At 42.3% G+C, this 15,892-nt stretch overlaps 1 protein-coding gene across 5 annotated transcripts in view; it reads right to left on the bottom strand.

Annotated features, from left to right (window-relative positions):
- Positions 1 to 15,892, bottom strand: part of FOXO3 (forkhead box O3) — a 146,510-nt gene that overhangs the window by 26,246 nt on the left and 104,372 nt on the right. For 3 of the 5 annotated variants that reach the window (XM_065590197.1, XM_005287653.5, XM_005287654.5), the window contains one exon: positions 3,394 to 4,835. The exons of 1 other annotated variant lie outside the window; for it this stretch is intronic. In XM_065590197.1, the coding sequence (XP_065446269.1) occupies positions 3,429 to 4,835 (1,407 nt within the window). In that variant the 3' untranslated portion in view covers positions 3,394 to 3,428. Of the gene's footprint in view, positions 1 to 586; positions 630 to 3,393; positions 4,836 to 15,892 lie in introns of all 5 variants that reach the window. One more of the 5 variants, XR_010600083.1, reaches the window with a different exon arrangement.

Genomic DNA, 15,892 nt, shown 5'->3' with positions numbered 1-15,892 from the left:
TAACATTCCTACTTTGTTTTTATGCATCACATGAAGATATGGGATTTCTAACTCCATACACTATATAAGCACTAAGAAGGAAAAGTAACGAACAAACAAAAACAGAAAAAAAAACAGATCTCTCAACAAGTATGGAGTTTTGGAAGTTTTTGTTAATAGTTCATGGACAAGGGTTCTAGATTCTGAGAGGGAAAGCATTCTTTTTCTAAATGATTAAAAGATGAAACTGAAAGAGAGTCTGAGTCTTTTGAATTTCAGTAAATACCCACATAGCATGCACGGCCTTGTCAAGGTGCTATCTTACGGCATGATCAGCAGGGTGAGATTAAGATTCTACGGTTCATTCCCTCCCAGCGGTCTGACATTTGGAAAGAGTTTGGCTTGTACCGCAAAGAAATCAGTGAAGCTCCTTTCTTCTAGAAAAGATAAAGGATGGGGGCAGCCAACTATCACATCTACAAAAGTGGCCTCTGAAGACTAAATGAAGGAATTTTGTACATGGCACGATCCTTCTCTCTTTTTCAGACAACAAATCAATATATATCTTCTATAATGCTCAAAATATGCAGCTGGAAGCATCACTCACCACAGCTGTTCCCCAGCTTCAAAGCCTTTCCTTAACAGTCTAACTGTGAATTAGAGAAAGAAATCTCCATTAACTACAGAATACCTCAAGTAGCAAGGGTGAGAGGGCTGTTCGTCAGCAAGTTATGCAATTTAAACTTGAAAGACAACAAAAAAAAAAGAGAGTTTATACTATATCGCAAACTGAATGCCTATTAGCCTTGCAGTTGGGGTATTCTATACATTATTCTAAAGTTAATGGAATTTCTGCACTCTAATTTATAACTAACCTTTTGTATTCCTGTATTTTGAAATCTATTTCCCCTATACTAATAAACAAACATTGGAGACAAAGGACACTTCAGGAGGAATCTATAACATGAAGGAGTGAATGTGCGTGTGTAAGAAGATGGATGCATGGATGCAGGTGAAAACCCAAATGACCTGCAGAAACAAAGAGGAACACATTGATATCAGCGGCAAGATTGACAATTTCCACTATTAAGGAAAAGAAATACGGAGAAACCCCATGAAACTGTAGTAAATTCAAAAAGACGGGAAGAAGCGAACGCCTAACTAGGAATATATTACAGCCCAAATCTGCTGGTGTTATGCGAGTGAAATTCCCAATGAAGTTACTAGGAGTCATATATAGGACAGATTACCGGATTGGGCCCTAAAATGGAAAGAGATGGCCACTTGTGGTTGTGATTACCTCTTATACATTTTACACATTTAAAATGGCTGCTCTCTGGGCCCAGGTTCCTAATAATTCCATAATTTTTGCATTTTCTTCCTTGAGAAAAAAATGTGAAAAATATGTTATTTCCTTAAAATCACAGCACCACAGCAAAAATACAGCTCTGATTAAGTCCCAATCTGTTGTGCACTTTACCGCACCAGATTCACGCACTGAGTAGATCCACGAGTGCAATCTCTCCTATCCCATGCTGTACTGCTGCTCCATACACCACGGAGCTTCCGCCACCAACCATTCCTGCATATCACCCCAGTTATTTGGTTACTTGGGCTGTATACTGTGGTGAAGGTTCAGTCTGTCGTGATAGAAAAATAAGTCATTTCTGAGTTCCACGAGTCCTAAAACCACACATCTTCCACCGTTAATTGGTTTTTCATTATTTCTTGTAACTAAAAAGTTTGATTTAATTAGTAGTTAACATTTCTAAAAACTAAATTAAAAAAGCCGGTAGCTTCTGACACGGTCTCATAAGAACGTAAGAATGGCCATACTGTGTCCGACCAGAGGTCCATCCAGCCCAGTATCCTGTCTGCCAACAGTGGCCAATGCCAGGTGCCCCAGAGGGAGTGAACCTAACAGGTAATGATCAAGTGATCTCTCTCCTGCCATCCATCTCCATCCTCTGACAAACAGAGGCTAGGGACACCATTCCTTACCCATCCTGGCTAATAGCCATTAATGGACTTAACCTCCATGAATTTATCCAGTTCTCTTTTAAACCCTGTTATAGTCCTAGCCTTCACAACCTCCGCAGGCAAGGAGTTCCACAGGTTGACTGGGCACTGTGTGAAGAAGAACTTCCTTTTATTTGTTTTAAACCTGCTGCCCATTAATTTCATTTGGTGGCCCCTAGTTCTTATATTATGGGAACAAGTAAATAACTTTTCCGTATTCACTTTCTCCTCACCACTCATGATTTTATATACCTCTATCATATCCTCCCTTAGTCTCCTCTTTTCCAAGCTGAAAAGTCCTAGCCTCTTTAATCTCTCCTCATATGGGACCCGTTCCAAACCCCTAATCATTTTAGTTACCCTCCTCTGTACCTTTTCTAATGCCAGTATATCTCTTTTGAGCTGAGGAGACCACATATGTACGCAGTATTCAAGATATGGGCGTACCGTCGATTTATATAAGGGCAATAAGATAGTCTCTGTCTTATTCTCTATTCCTTTTTTAATGATTCCTAACATCCTGGTTGCTTTTTTGACTGCTGCTGCACACTGCGTGGACATCTTCAGAGAACTATCCATGATGACTCCAAGATCTCTTTCCTGATTAGTTGTAGCTAAATTAGCCCCCATCATATTGTATGTATAGTTGGGGTTATTTTTTCCAATGTGCATTACTTTACATTTATCCACATTAAATTTCATTTGCCATTTTATTGCCCAATCACTTAGTTTTGTGAGATCTTTTTGAAGTTCTTCACAGTCTGCTTTGGTCTTAACTATCTTGAGCAGTTTAGTATCATCTGCAAACTTTGCCACCTCACTGTTTACCCCTTTCTCCAGATCATTTATGAATAAGTTGAATAGGATTGGTCCTAGGACTGATCCTTGGGAAACACCACTAGTTACCCCTCTCCATTCTGAAAATTTACCATTTATTCCTACCCTTTGTTCCGTCTTTTAACCAGTTCTCAATCCATGAAAGGATCTTTCTTCCCTCTTATCCCGTGACAACTTAATTTAGAGTCTTTGGTGAGGGACCTTGTCAAAGGCTTTCTGGAAATCTAAGTACACTATGTCCACTGGATCCCCCTTGACCACATGTTTGTTGACCCCTTCAAAGAACTCTAATAGAGGCCCTCAGTGACAGTGTTGCAGCCGAGAAGAAACTGCCTAATTAGGATCTGGGGGTTAGCCCTGAACTTTGAACTTGAAATCTTTACAACCTTTAGCTTTCCTTTCCCTCCCTCAACACCTCCTAAGTTTGTTTATATCACATATATCACAATACATCAAGTTCACCACAGATCACATTAATATCATTAATGCACACAAACTATTAACTACTCAGGGTAAACGCCAATAAAAAACAACAAACCACATCTACAGGACACTGACCTGCTTTGCCCATTTCCCCTTTTCTCAAGGATCCTTCAGCCTGGCACCCAACTCTGTGATGAAGCCTGCTTAGCACCAGTGAAGCTCCCCACATTCAGACTGACAACGTTCTGAGCTGAGATGAGGGAATCGAAGTTAAAATCCAACCCATCTGCATCCATGAGTTCACTGCGGATAATGGACTCCATGTCACATTCCAAGCTTCCATTGAAAATATCCAGGTCCAAATCGCTTGGGAATTTATCATGCCCCATGACTGGAAGGTTCACACTAGTGGAATACAAAGAAGAGCCTGAGAGTGAGTCAGAAAGGGTTTGCATAGACTGATTGATGGGTGACTGCTGCTGGTGTTTGGCCGACCCTAAGTTGTTCGTATCATTTAAGCCCATGTTACTGATGGAATTTGACAAGGCACGACTGCCACCAAGAGAAGAATTCTGAGATTGATGCTGGTGGTGGAGCAGGTTCTGATTGACCAAACTTCCCTGGTTGGACTGAGCAGCAAATGACATCATTGGATCACTACGAAGCATGATACTCCTGCGTGAATTCTGGGCAGACACAGCAGTGCTGGCTTGAGACATGAGTGGATCAGACTGCGTCATCATGACATCACTGTGACTAAGTGACTCAGATGCCAGCAGATCCTGCAGCGTCTGGTTGTTATAATGAGAAATGGAAGAAAAGGTAGCTTGCTTGTTCTCTTGAATGGTCTGCATGGGAGACTGACGAAGGGAATTCAGAGATGATGGTCCAAACACAGCACTGTTGAAATTACTTGATGGAGAACCAAGTCCGGAACCTTTGGAACCATATGGAAAACTGGAGCTTCTTTGCATGAGCCCCCCTGATGGTGACTGCTGGGGAGAGGGGAGCGTTATATTGTCCAAAAGATCATCCATGATGAGGTTATCTGTCAGTCCATCATTCAAGTTCATTGTGCCTGCCATATCAGTCAACCTAGGCAACTCAACAGTACATGGTTTATTTACCGATGGGGACATGCTTGATGGACTATTGTACAGCATTGGAGAAAGTGGAGCATCATCATCCTGAACATCATCTAGTTCGGTACTCGCCAATATCGGTGACAAACGGCCACTTATTGTACTGGCATTTGAATTTGTACGAGAGCGGAAATCTGTCCAAGCATCCATCTCATCACTGCTGCGGGAAGTTGGGCTCCCTGGCCACTTGGAAAGTTGAGACGGGCTGTCCTCGGTAGCTTCTTGTGCAGCTTGCAGGGCTGCCTTTTTCTTAGCTGCTCGGCCTCTGCTCTTTGTGTATTTGTTGCTATTGTCCATTGAAACAGCGCGTCTCCGTGGGGGCTTCCCACCTTTTCCACCATCTGGATTAATCATCCACCAAGAGCTTTTCCCAGTTCCTTCATTCTGTACCCTGATGAATCGACTGTGAAGTGACAAATTATGCCGGATTGAGTTCTGTGGGAAAGGAATACAACAAAAAGTCAGGGCAAGTACCATTTCCTCTGCTAGTCTCATCTCAATCACGCAAGCCCAAAATTAAACGAAACTTTGAAATCCGATCAAAACACTGGGCTGCTCTGGACATTCTGCACTGCTCAGGCAGGGGTCAGATACTGGTTGTAAATCGTGAGCAGGGAGTTCTCCTTGTGCAGAATGCCATGCTGCCGTAAAGCAGAGCCAACTCCTGTGCCAGCTTCTCTGCCCTCACCCCTCCTCACCCTTGACATAGAGAGCACTTCCAGGGAGAAGGAATGTGGCAGAGCTCCACTCTGCTGTGCCCATCCTCCACTGGTGTAACCATCACCCGTGCTAGAGACTGCAGGACGAGGGAGCTGCAACTGACACCCTGACAACCCACCCTTCCCCTGGGCTGTAGGTTGCTCATACTTCCAAATCATTCAACAGCAACAAACAAACAAACAAACAAACAAACAAACAAACAAAAAGCCGCATCAACAACTGCTAAGCCCCGGTAGAGCTGTACCGCTTCTATTTTTGACTGAATAAAATGTCCTGCACACAGATTAAATTATCAGTTACTATTGTTCCAACTCTCTCAAAATGAGAACTGCAAACACTTCAATAAAGGTGATTGAAAGGCTGTCTACTCTCATTGCAGCTTCTGTAAGTACCTTTGTATTCTTTACTGAAATGCAACTTTATACATGTATTATAACAATACTCCAGTGCAAATCACAACTGCTTTCCTTCCTCCTCCTATAGAACTGCACACTGGAGGTGGGATGTACTTTTTCATTCCATTGTTGAAATTTGAATTATATATTCAGGGTAGCTGGTCTGTTGCTCCCCGCACCCACAGCATCCTCGTAGTCTCCCAAAGTTGGAATGCCATTATGCACGATAAGATCATAAGCACAGCAGGCTGCTAGTAACAGAAATCTAGAGTACCCATAAAAGGTCCAATGAATCCCAAATCCTGCCAGGTGCCATCAGATACACTGGGTACAAGAAATGAAAAACAGTACTGTATTCTGCGTATGCATTCTCAAAAAAGTGGCGTGACTTCACACTATGGTGATTGAACCCAGTACAAAATCCCGAGAGAGACCCAGAAAACTAACTCCCAGTAACTCACGTAAAATGACACCAGACTTACACAAGTGTAACTGAGATCAAAATCTCACTCTAGATCCTCTGATTAAAATACAGCTAAAAAGACCATAAGAAATTTGCTAATAAGAATTTGTATGTTTTTTTATTTTATGCGCAAGTTAAAGAGTTTTGGAGCTATGCCATATTATTTTGGCAAACCAGTTGTACTAATGCTGTATGTTAAATTTGAACAAGTTTTAAGTCATAGATGTTTTTAAAATATTGGCAAACATCAGCTGTATCTTTGTGGAGGATACAAATACATGTGTTCCACCAGCATGTTTTAAAAAGAGAAAGTCAACAGTCTCTCATTGTAACCAAACAAGCCAGAATAAGTGTTTTCCATTTACAATGCACTGAAGGGATTCCAGTTTCAATTGGACAAAGAACACACACAACCAAACAATTATTCATAAACACATTAGCATTCATACTATTAACATAAAGGGATGTTTGACGTAAGTGAACTGAAGACACATTGGCTGTGTGAAGAAATGTAGCCCAGATTTTTTTTTTTCCATTTTGTTGATGGTAAATACATTTTTTTCATGTTGTATTTTTGGTCAGTTTCAGGACTGACCTTCCCCGCCCCACCTCTCTCAAATTCTTCTCACACATGGACAGCAGAAACATTCTTGTTTACCACTCATGAAAAAGAAAAATTAAACTACAAAACAGGAGTTGTTCTTTTTAAACAATTTGCACAGCATAGCAAACAAGACTCCATAATGACACTAAAGTTATGTTTGTATCAGCACCTCAATTATACACACTTATATTTCCAAGGGACTATAATACCTTGAAAAAATTATTTTGGGTTCATTCTCAGCATAAAAGTTCCTCAGTCTACCCAGGAGGGGATTTTTTTATTATTGAATTAGTGAGATTATAACTATATTTAGGGTCTGGCAGAAATATGTTTTAAATTATATTAACCAAATGCCACTACCCACTTTCCCACTCTCCCCCAACAGGGCTCTTAAATAAATCATTTGAGTTTTTAAAATTTAACTAACATTTCCTACCTGATGCTCCAATCCTGCAACTGGGTCCATGTGGATGGATTCTTATTCCCATGCCTTGCTGGCTTCAATGGGGCTCTGTGCAGGAAGTATTTATGTTTGTCCACATGGATCCAGTTGTAGGATCAGGCCTAACTAGGGTTGCCAACTTTCTAATCACACACAACCGAAAATTCTTGCCCCGCACCCACCCCTCCCCTTCGCCGAGGCCCTGCCACCTGCTCACTCCATCCCCTCCTCTCTGTCGCTTATTCTCCCCCACCCTCATTCACTCACTCATTTTCACTGGGCTGGGGCACGTGGTTGGGGCGTGGGAGGGGGTTAAGGCTCTGGTTGGGGGTGCGAGCTCCGGGGTGGGGCCAGAAATGAGAGATTCAGGGTGTGGGAGGGGCTCTGGGTTGGGGCCAGAGATGAGGGGTTTGGGGTGCAGGAGGGAGCTCCAGTCAGGGGCTGAGAGGTTCGGAATGTGGGAGGGGGCTCCAGGCTGAGGCAGAGGTTGAGGTGCGAGGGGGTGTGTGTGGTGTGTGGGCTCCTGGAGGGAGTTTGGGTACAGGATGGGCTCAGGGCTGGGGCAGAGGTGCGGGGGTGTGTGTGCAGGGTGCAGGCTCGGGGAGGGAGTTTGGGTGTAGGAGGGGGTGAGGGGTGCAGGCTCTGAGGGAGTTTGGGTGCAGGGGGGCTCAGGGCTGGGGCAGAGGGTTGGGGTGCAGGGAGCAGGCTCCGCAGGTGGTGCTTACCTCGGGGAGCTCCCTGAAAGCGGCGACATCCCTCGGCTCCTAGGTGTAGGGGCCGTAGGTGGCTCTGTGCTGCCTCCACCCGCAGAGAACTGTGGCCAATGGGAGCTGCAGAGCCAGAGTGGGGGCAGCACATGGATCCCCCTGGCCATCCCTCCACTTAGGAGCCAGAGGGACATATTGTCTGCCAGCCTCACCAACCAGACTTTTAATGGCCCAGTCAGCAGTGTTGACCAGTGTCCCTTTTTGACTGGGCTTTCCGGTCGAAAACCAGACACTTGGCAACCCTAGGCCTAACTGCACACAAACAGTAAGAAAAAGTCACTCAGAACCACTATAACAAGAGCACAACAAAGCCTGGACACACAAGTAAACTGGCCAGTGATTATGCTAAAGAAAACAATCTTCTTACGGAAGGAAACCAGTAAAGAAAACAAGAGTTGGTATGTAAATGGCACTTTATGTAACTTAAGACACACAAACAAAAAGCCTGAAATATCAGTCGCCACCCATTTTCAATGCAAAAGCATTGCACTGATGTTTGCCAGCTCTAACCATATCACATAAATCCCTGACATACAAAATGCTGAGTGGCCTCAACTTGCATTGACTTCATGGAGTAGAGAGAACTTAGCAGCTTACAGGATCAGGTCCTAAATGTGTGGGCGTGGGGAGGGGGAAGGAGATGTAATTTGCATTTTTATATGGATCATCATCTCTTTGAGACAGTGTTGGTATTACAGAAATAAAAAAATAAAATAATTTTTCCACTGAAAATTGGTGGTTATGAGAAATCCAAGCAGTTTGTTTTCATTTAAGTTACACAAAGTGCTATTTACATACCAGCTCTGGTTTTCCTTTACTGGTTTCTGTAAGAAGATTGTTTTCTATAGCATAATTGCTGCCAATTTACTTTTGTGTCCCACCCCACTGCCACCCTGCTCCTCTCATGACTCTCTGCTTCCATAAACAAAGGGATCTCCCATTCCCCTTTCAAATACTTCCTTAAAACAAATTTATTTTGTGTAGCCTTTCCACATTACGCTCCTCACAATGTCGTGATACCTTCTGTCCCATGTATCACATCTATCCAAGTTGGACTGAATTCTGGCCTGATCCTGCTAGTCTTTCTCTTGTTAGCATTCCCACTAAAGTCAATGCGACTGATTATTCTCATGCGCAAAGGCGACAGAATCTGTCCATCAGCTTGTAAAGTGAGAGTGACCCTCTCTTTTACAGGATTTCTGAAGTGTCACGTGGACTTATATCACTGTCATAAAAAAATGTAAAAGATTCTGAAAAGAATATTCACTCACAAAAATCTGTATTCGAAATATATCATCCTTGTGACAAACCACAAAGGGACCTCCCCCAGGAAAATGCCAAGGATTCAATCCGACTCCCATTCAAATCAATTGGAGTTTTGCCTTTAATGCGAATGGGAGCAGGATTAGGCTATTAAGATGGAAATGTAATAAATCATTCCATGCCCAATGAGATGCTTTAAAGATACTACAATGGCACTCTCATGGCACTGTACTGGAGGATATATGCATGAGAAAGATGCTAATCATGTTGTTTAATGAATCAGTGGAATGGGGCTCAGATACCTCAGTGATGGGCGCAATATAAGGATCTGGATAAGAACAGAATAGAAAAAATATGGTGCATTCCTCCCTTTATTGTCTACGGGGCTCAAAGTGTACTATATGATTTATTAACAGATAGAATATGTGGTCCTTACAGTTTAAAATCAAATGTATACAGTACTTATGTGTATGTATAGGTGCCTAGCACAACAGGGCCCCGATCCCTCAATGGGGATCTAGGCACTTCTGCGCTACAAATAGTAAATAATAAAAATAATAGATTCAACACAAAAAGGAAGAACAAAAGGAAAGATGCCATGAGAGAAAGATGGTGGTAAGCCAATAAGAAAATGCTGAGGCTTTGTTTGGCTGCACACTTCTCAAAGTTACAGGCGACTCAATTATTTGAACACTGGTGTTAGTGATTATGGATTTTAGTGGGTGGGAAAGGCTGAGATGGGTACTGAGCAGAATTGGAGCTGGGACAGGTTGTGGTGTTCCTGATGAGATGCATGATAAGCAGGGGGAGTGAGGCTGGACAGCAAGGGGGCATGAGGTCAGAGAGTCAGCAAGATGTTAGAAGCAACTGGAGATGCCACTGTCAAGATGAAAAGTCCAGGAAGAAGAGAGTCCAGATGAAGTCAGGAGGCTGCTGCGTCTGAACCTTGGCTCTTGCTGCTGCAAGTGGCTAAAGAACTCTGTTGGGATTTCTGGGGGGAGAGGGAAGACCTTTTATAGACCTTTCCAGGAAGGAGAAGTCTGGTGGAGGTGGGCCACACGGGTGGGAGGAAATGCTTGGGGCCTGAAACTCATCTAGTGGAGCTCTGAAAGTGCGGATGGAGTGTCAAACTCTCTTCCTTGGTTCCTTTGCTGTCTGCTTTCTTCTGTTATTATCTCAACCTTTAATTTTTCATATACTGTAGTTTTGTATGTGAAAAGGACAGAACACTGTATGCTAGAACAGGACCCATTAGCATACAATGGTCCATTCATAATGAATCAGCAGACCAGTGCTCAGATCAACAGCACTGACGGAGGTAGTACTTTTATAGAACCCAGAGCTATATTTTCAAATGTTAATGAGTAAACTTTTATCCACTGCACAAAACTTCCTTAAATCAGTCCTTCAAAAAATCTGCTATGTTTTGCTCTAGAAAATGAATGTACAGTACCTATTATGTCCTGATAACTTATTTCTCTGACCATTTTTTGATAGGATTACAAAACGGTAGGATTGCATACAGGGCATTTTATCATTTCCAAAATATTATATACCAGACATGATATAGACACCTAACTGCTCCTTGCCGCAAAGGCTTGCAATTGTAAAGTATTTCAGCATTTTATCCTCATCAAGCAAAACTGGCAGATCCCCATGTCTTTAAAAATGCAAGAATTTCCCCGCCCCTCCTAGCCAGTGTCTGTTTCAGTCTCTTCCAAACTGTGTTTACCTTGTGGAGCCCGTCCATTAACTCAGACACCAGCTGCAAGTGCTTCCACAGGAATACAGAGACTTTTTTGTCTGGAAGCAACATATGGTATCAATTTATCATTCTCAACAACGCAACAAGGAATCCACTCACTTTAAAAATAAAAAGAGAGTTGTGTAACTTAAATCTTCAAAGCCCCCCCTCCCTTTTATTTAAAAAAAAAGTCTGAAAATTATCAACAACGCAACAAGGAATCCACTCACTTAAAAAGAAAAAGAGAGTTGTGTAACTTAACTCTTAAAAGCCCCTGTTTAAAAAAAAAAAGCCTGAAGATTAGCATGATGAGGTACAGCTGGTGAATGCTGAGACTAAGTTACATGTCCCTCAAATAATTCTACTAGTCTGCTGAGGCATGATTTCCCTTTATAAAAGCTGTGTTGACCCTTCCCCAACAAATCCTGTTTATCTATGTGTCTGATAATTCTCTTCTTCAATTTGTTCTTCAATTAGTTTCAATTTGCCTGGTACCGAAGTTAGTTTTACAGGATCACCTCTGGAATATTTTTTAAAAATCAGTATTGCATTAGCAATCCGCCTCTCCCCTGTTACAGAAGCTGATTTAAATGATAGGATACATACCACAGTTAGTAGTTCTGCAATTTCATATTTGAGTTCCTTTGGAACTCTTGGGTGAGTACCACTTGGTCCTGGTGACTTATTACTGTTTAATTTATCAATTTGTTCCAAAACTTCCTCTATTGATACCTCAATCTGGGACAGTTACCTAAAAAGGATGGCTCAGGGAAGGAATCTCTCCCTCATATCCTCTGCAGTGAAAACCGATGCGAAGGATTCATTTAACTTCTTTGCAATGCCCTTCTCTTCCTTGAGTGCTCTTTCAGCATCTCGATCCTCTAGTGGCCTAACTGATTGTTTGGCAGGCTTCCTACTTCTGATGTACTTAAAAACTTTTTGCTGTTAGTTTTTGTGTCTTTTGCTAGTTGTTCTTCAAATTCTTTTGTTCTTTTTTGCCTGCCTAATTATACTTTTACACTTTCCTTGTCAGAGTATATGCTCCTTTCTATTTTCCACATTAGGATTTGACTTTCAATTTTTTAAAGGATGTGTTTTTGCCTTTAACCACCTCTTTTACACACTGTTGTTTTACTCGGTGAAGAGCCAACTTGTTAGCGTTGGAAGGACCTTTCCTACATAGCTCCACAGGACTGCCGTGTTCCTCTGGTTCAAGAAATTTAAAAGATCCAAAGAATTCAAGAACATTTTATCTTCTCTGTCCCTGTTTTCCTTTAAGAATACCAGGGACATGCAACACAATAACTAGTGTTAATGCAATGCAGACGCAGAGAAACCAAGCACTCAGAAGTAAAAGTTCAAATCGAGCTTTCTCTCACATTAACTCAGCCATGTTACACATATGTAATGTTTTTATTTCCTGTGTTTCTTGTTGAATATAAACCTATTTTTAAAATATATTCCTGCTTGTTATTAATGTTTACCTAAACAGTTAAAGTTGCAGGGAGAAAAAATACAAAATTGGAGATTTCTTCACATTTCAGTGCTTGATTTCTCAATCTGAAACACTGCATTAGTGCTAGATTTTCTATTCTATATTCTCTCCGTAAATTGTGGATCTGTATGAAATATAGATATTACAAACACACACACAAACTGAAATGTTCTTGATATAGTTTCATTTTCTAGTTTCAATATCAGATGAAATCTGTGAGTCAGAGTCACAAGAGATGTTCAGTACATGCAGTGAAAGAACAGCACTGTCACCAAAGTGAGAGCAGCAGCCCTTTAGACACAGTTAACAATGGTTATTGCACTTAAAGTTCTGAGCAGAAATAAAGTAAAAGTGAGCCATGGGCTCCTTTCTGCTAGCCCCAGATGCTGGGATCACCCACGCACACCTTTCTGTAGAAAAAACCCAGCGGAAGAGAAAAAAGTCAGCTGGAACTCTGAAAAGTTTGCTTTGTGGAACCCTTCTTAGTCTCTCAAGAGAGCGGTAGTTCTGACTGTAGTTTTAAGGGAGGAGCCAGGAGAGAGCCTTGCTGCAATTAGCTCTCTCCCCCACGCACATCTTTCCTCCTACTCTTCGAAAAGGCAGAGGGCATCGAGGGGATAATTAGAACTGCTTGAAGCAACATTCATTGGAGTGAAGATTTACACTCCAAAATCTGCAGTGGTCAGATATGACACTACCCTACAGACCTCTGTCTACCCGAAAGTGAGGATCCCAACTGTGCCATATTGTGATGGGAAAATTTACTTAGAGCAGGGGAAACTAGCTGCCCTACTTCACATGCACTTTCTGCTTGCTTTTGGCCCCTTACACCAGCATAAGGGGAAAGAAACTCACATGCGTAGGAGATTTACTCACTCCAGATTTAGCTGCTGAAATGGACTTCTGACACAGTTTGAAAGTATAGGTACAAGAGGGAAGTCACATCAAAACAGTCATATCAGTTAATTAGATAAATATATATTTAATAAAATGTTTTACACAATAACATTATCATTAAAACATGCTGCTGCCCTGTTCTTTGAAAACACTGACATTTTAAACGACTATTCTAACAACAACAAAAACTGGTTAAAAGAGTCTGGGAATTGGCTGAACACATCACACTTCCAGTTAGCAGCAAAATTTCCAGTTATTTTACAGAGAGCCATCCAATGACCGCAGGAGGACTCAAATAACTAACATTTGTTTTGCTTTTAGTAGAGCATGCTGGTTTCAGTTTACTTTTTTCCACTGAGTGGGGGAAGGGAGTGAAGTAAATCTCAATAATGTAAATAATGTAATTTTAGAGAACGACCAAACAGCAAAAAGTCAGAGGATTAAGGGGAAAAAAAAAAAAAGCAGAAACAACCTCTCACCCTAAAAAAAACCCAACATCCTAAATGTGCCGAAAAGTGAAGTAAACTTCATGAAGAGAGATGGCAACGGCTGTGCGGCATTTATTTTTTCAGATTTAGAAATTGTCTCAGTAGCCTATTTCCCAGCTGTTTTTGTTCTTGGAGGAGTACAGAGAACATTCCATTCCACACAGCCAAACCTGTGCTTCCGGCACACATTGGACTTTGGAAGCAGCTCTCAGAAGGTTTTTTTTTTTTCCCTTTTGGCTGAGCACTCCAGCAATTCCTGTCAATATTATAAAACTGCACATGCACACACGCACGCTTTAACATCCTTTATTTTTACACAGTATTCTATCTGCATACACACACACACACGAAACAAACTAATTTAATCAGGAGTTGAAGAGGGGGCTTGCAAACAAGAGCTCCATTATCCACCCCTGTCCAGACACATTATACACCTTTACCTTGATATAACGCGACCTGATATAACACGAATTCGGATATAACGCGGTAAAGCAGCGCTCGGGGGGGGCGAGGCTGCACACTCTGGCGGATCAAAGCAAGTTCAATATAACACAGTTTCACCTATAACGCGGTAAGATTTTTTGGCTCCCGAGGACAGCGTTATATCGGGGTAGAGGTGTATCAGTGGGTCTCAAACTTTTTTACTGGCAACCCCTTTCACATCGCAAGCCTCTGAGTGCGACCCCCCTAATAAATTAAACACACTTTTTAATATATTTAACGCCATTATAAATGCTGGAGGCAAACGGGGTTTGGGGTGGAGACTGACAGCTCGCGACTCCTCATGTAATGACCTCGTGACCCCCGAGGGGTCCCAACCCCCAGTTTGAGAACCCCTGCACTATATCATGAATCCAAATACTTCAAGATCACAACATTATTTTCAATTACAAATAAAAATTTGCTATCAGGGTTTGATCTTGCAAGGTGTTGGGTACCTAATGACATGTTAAGTGTCCTCTATTGCCATTGAAGCCAATGAGTTTTGAGTGCAGTCAGCTATGATCTAGATCAGAGATTGGCAATCTTTGGCACACGGCTCGCCAGGGGCCGGGCTGGTTTGTTTACCTACCGCATACGCAGGTTCGGCTGATTGCGGCTCCCACTGGCCGCGGTTTGCCGCTCCAGGCCAAAGGGGGCTGCGGGAAGTGGCACAGGCCGAGGGATGTGCTGGCCTCCGCTTCCTGCAGCCCCCATTGGCCTGGAGCGGCAAACCGTGGCCAGTGGGAGCCGCGATTGGCCAAACCTGTGGACGTGGCAGGTAAACAAACCGGCCTGGCTGCGTGCCAAAGGCTGCCGATCCCTGATCTAGATAGATTCCCCTCCTGGCAGGACAGGCCCTACATTTGGATACATTAAAATCTTTTCTGATATATATCACAGCCCAGTAATAAAATCCCTATTTGGAACCTTAATTTGAACAAAATTCAAAAATGAAAAATTTCCAGTTCACATTGTATTTAAAAAAATATATTTTTCAAACTTTAAAAATCATATCCAAGGGTAAAGAAACTGAGGGATCCAGGTTTTTACATTTATTAGGAGGTATTATAGAGAAGAAAAAGGATTAGGAATGAAAACACCTACAAATAGCCATTCTGTTAAACAGAATCTTAAAAATTATGGGATAAACTCATCTCTGATGTGACTATTATTTTCAACAGAGTTACAGCAGGTTTGAATTTGGCTGTGTATGCTGTCCTCCAACAGGTCTGGTTAAACAACAGGTAGCTGTATCTTGTAGAAAGTTTGCTGACAACTGCTAAACTGAGCTGCCCTGTAAAAATATTTTGATAAATGAAAATGGGCCTGATACTGAACTCACAGCCATGTAAATATAGAGTATCTCCATTGAAGGAAATGATTTTACACTGAGATAAAACTAGTGAAGTAAGGGTATGTTTACAGTGCAACTAAAAAACCCACGGCAGGCCCATGCCAGCTCACTATAGGGCTGTTTAATTGTTGTGTAGAACTTTGTGCTCCAGCTGGAGCCCAAGCTCTGGGACCCCATCCACCCCCATGGGGCCCCAGAGCTCATGCTCCAGCCCAAGCCCGATGGTCTATACTGCAATTAAACAGCCCCTTAGCCAGAGCCCCACAAGCCCCAGTCATCTGGCCCTGGCCAGCTGCTGGTGTCTAATTGCAGTGTAGACATACCCTGAGAAGTAAACCAGGCCAGTTCAGATTACCGGGGTCACTGCAGTGAAGGTG

The sequence above is a fragment of the Chrysemys picta genome, chromosome 3 (assembly GCF_011386835.1).
Source record: "Chrysemys picta bellii isolate R12L10 chromosome 3, ASM1138683v2, whole genome shotgun sequence".
In the NCBI taxonomy this organism is placed as follows: Eukaryota; Metazoa; Chordata; order Testudines; family Emydidae; genus Chrysemys; species Chrysemys picta.
The sequence above is the reverse complement of the archived record's forward strand: the minus strand, read 5'-3'. Positions and strand labels throughout refer to the sequence as shown.